Here is a 2,226-nt window from a genome sequence, read left to right as displayed (position 1 = left end):
ACTTTCCTGTACCCGCTCAAGAGCACATCATCCTGGGGAAGAGAGGACCGTGAGAGGGGTGACTGGAGCTCAGGGTCCGCATTTAGAGTAGCAGTGCATATATAGGATCCTCTTTCACTCCCTCCCAGCCTCTCCCCACTGCTGCAGAAGAGTGAATTTATTAAATCACTTCCTTGTTGTTAAATGACTCACAGCTCTCCAAGGCATACGTAATATTAATAATTAAAAGAAGTAAAAAATAGCATTTTTCGCAAAAGCTATCCTCTATTTTTTGTGTGGTGTTTAATTATTTAAATCGGTTCCTTTTTGTTGTCCTTAAATTATCTATTGTTTTGCGTTGGATAATTTGTCTGAGAGAATGAGGGACAGAAAACATGTCATGATGTCATCTAGCGACAAAATGGAGCAACCAACAGCGACTTTCCTTGAAACATTATTGCCAAAACTGCAAGCCCACTTAGGCCAATAAGCCACAAAATAATGATGAGTTCTTCAAATTTGTCAACATACCTCCACTGTGCCAAATATCATCTTTAATGTGTCCACCCCCAAACTCCTTCTCAGTGTAAGCTCTTGTAGCAGCATATAACATCTTCTGTCTAACCTATAGAAGTGGAAGGAATTCATGTTTTTAGTACTGCACTAACTGCTAAATATGACAGTAGATTGCAATCTAAACAAGAACACAATGCCATTTCATACAGACATCTCAGAAACATCGACCATTTTGGCTGTTTCATTGAGGTTTGGGATGGAAGCCAGGTTCATGCTTCCTGTCAGCTAACATTAGAATTGCAAATATGCTAGTTTAGCACAACAATTAGCCAGCCTTTTGCTCAACAATCTCTTCAAAATGTTGGCATTAGCTAAGCATAAATAAACAATGAGGGGCAGATTCAATGGGGGGCAGCTTTTGACATACTTATATGAACCATAAGAGGATTTTCCCTCATCTAAAAACCTGTTTAAAGTAAACCGTTCTCTCACCCTGTGGTAAGTGTTCCTACTCTATAGTTAGCCAACCACAGACCAGATGTGTGTTTGAAAGCAGCACTGTGTGTGGCCTGTTACATTCTCCCTGTTGTGCTTTACCTGTAGTGTGGACTAGACTGTGTGTTCGTAGTTCTCTAAATWGAGTCTTATTGTATACKGTATTCTGGCTTATTAGACTARGGAATAAACAGAGAGACCTTTAAATGCCCTAACTGACACCATGACAGTTGTGTTYAGAAGGTGAAACAGTTGCTTAAGTGAAGTAAAAACGGTCATGTCTATGGCATTCCAGAAGTAGTCTTAACTAACAACAAAAAAAGAAGAGAATTTTCTCCRAACCAATATATTGATGAATGAATAAAGTCAGAGAGAAACAGAGAAACATATCAACATACAGGTGAGCGGTCAGGTGACCAGGCCAGGAAGATCCACTCATATCCCTGGTTGTTAGTAGAGTCCAGCCTGTACAGGAGGTAGGAGGGCATGTCCTCCTGTAGGAGAGGCAGCACATAGGKATCATACTCCTGGTCCCACTTCTTAGACGCATGCTTGGTGCCTCCCAGCACCAGAGTCTCTGGAATAACAACAAGGAGGGATATGGTGGATTTATTACAGTGATATACAATATGTAACTATGGGAARYGGTAAATATCAACATACATCAATTCAGTTCTGTCTTTTCAGGTAAGATATACAGTATCTGAGATTGCAGTGCAGTAAAGGCAACCAACCAACAGATATCTTACAAATGACATGAAGTGTAATAACTAATACAGTACAATACAATAAAGCACAATACAGTACAATAAAGTACAATGCAATACACTACACTGCAATACAGTACAATAAAGTACAATGCAATACAGTACACTGCAATTCAGTACAATACAGTCTACTTTTCAGATCACAGTATATCTTCAACATCGCAGTAAATATAACCAATCAACAAACTACTGAACTTATCTTTTGACCCATTGATCATGTTGCATACAGCGACGGGTAGGGCTCATCTCTGATCAATAGGTGTGATTGAGTTGATCAGCGGTAGGCTAGGCAGGCTACACACTCACCCATCTCAATAACGACCTTCAGCAGGCGATAGGCTCCGTTCCTCGCCTTAGCAAAGATCTCTTTCACTTCGTCCGCAGCTGTGAAGTCAAAGCAAGACAAGCGGTCACATTTTTATACACACACTCAAGAGAGACGTCGGCTATTCATACAACAGGGACATTC

General features: G+C 40.4%; 1 protein-coding gene across 1 annotated transcript; it reads right to left on the bottom strand.

Moving 5' to 3' along the window:
- Positions 1 to 510: 510 nt before the first annotated feature.
- Positions 511 to 2,162, bottom strand: LOC112080171 (twinfilin-2-like; the record flags this gene model as incomplete). The annotated part of the gene is made up of 3 exons (XM_024145932.2): positions 2,064 to 2,162; positions 1,389 to 1,567; positions 511 to 604 (listed from the first exon to the last, which is right to left on the bottom strand). Coding segments are annotated over exons 1-3 (277 nt in total), but the record flags the coding sequence as incomplete, so codon positions are not given.
- Between the last annotated feature and the right edge of the window lie 64 nt (positions 2,163 to 2,226).

Source organism: Salvelinus sp. IW2-2015, unplaced genomic scaffold, assembly GCF_002910315.2.
Source record: "Salvelinus sp. IW2-2015 unplaced genomic scaffold, ASM291031v2 Un_scaffold12450, whole genome shotgun sequence".
NCBI lineage: Eukaryota > Metazoa > Chordata > Actinopteri > Salmoniformes > Salmonidae > Salvelinus > Salvelinus sp. IW2-2015.
This window is presented reverse-complemented; position numbering and strand designations above follow the sequence as displayed.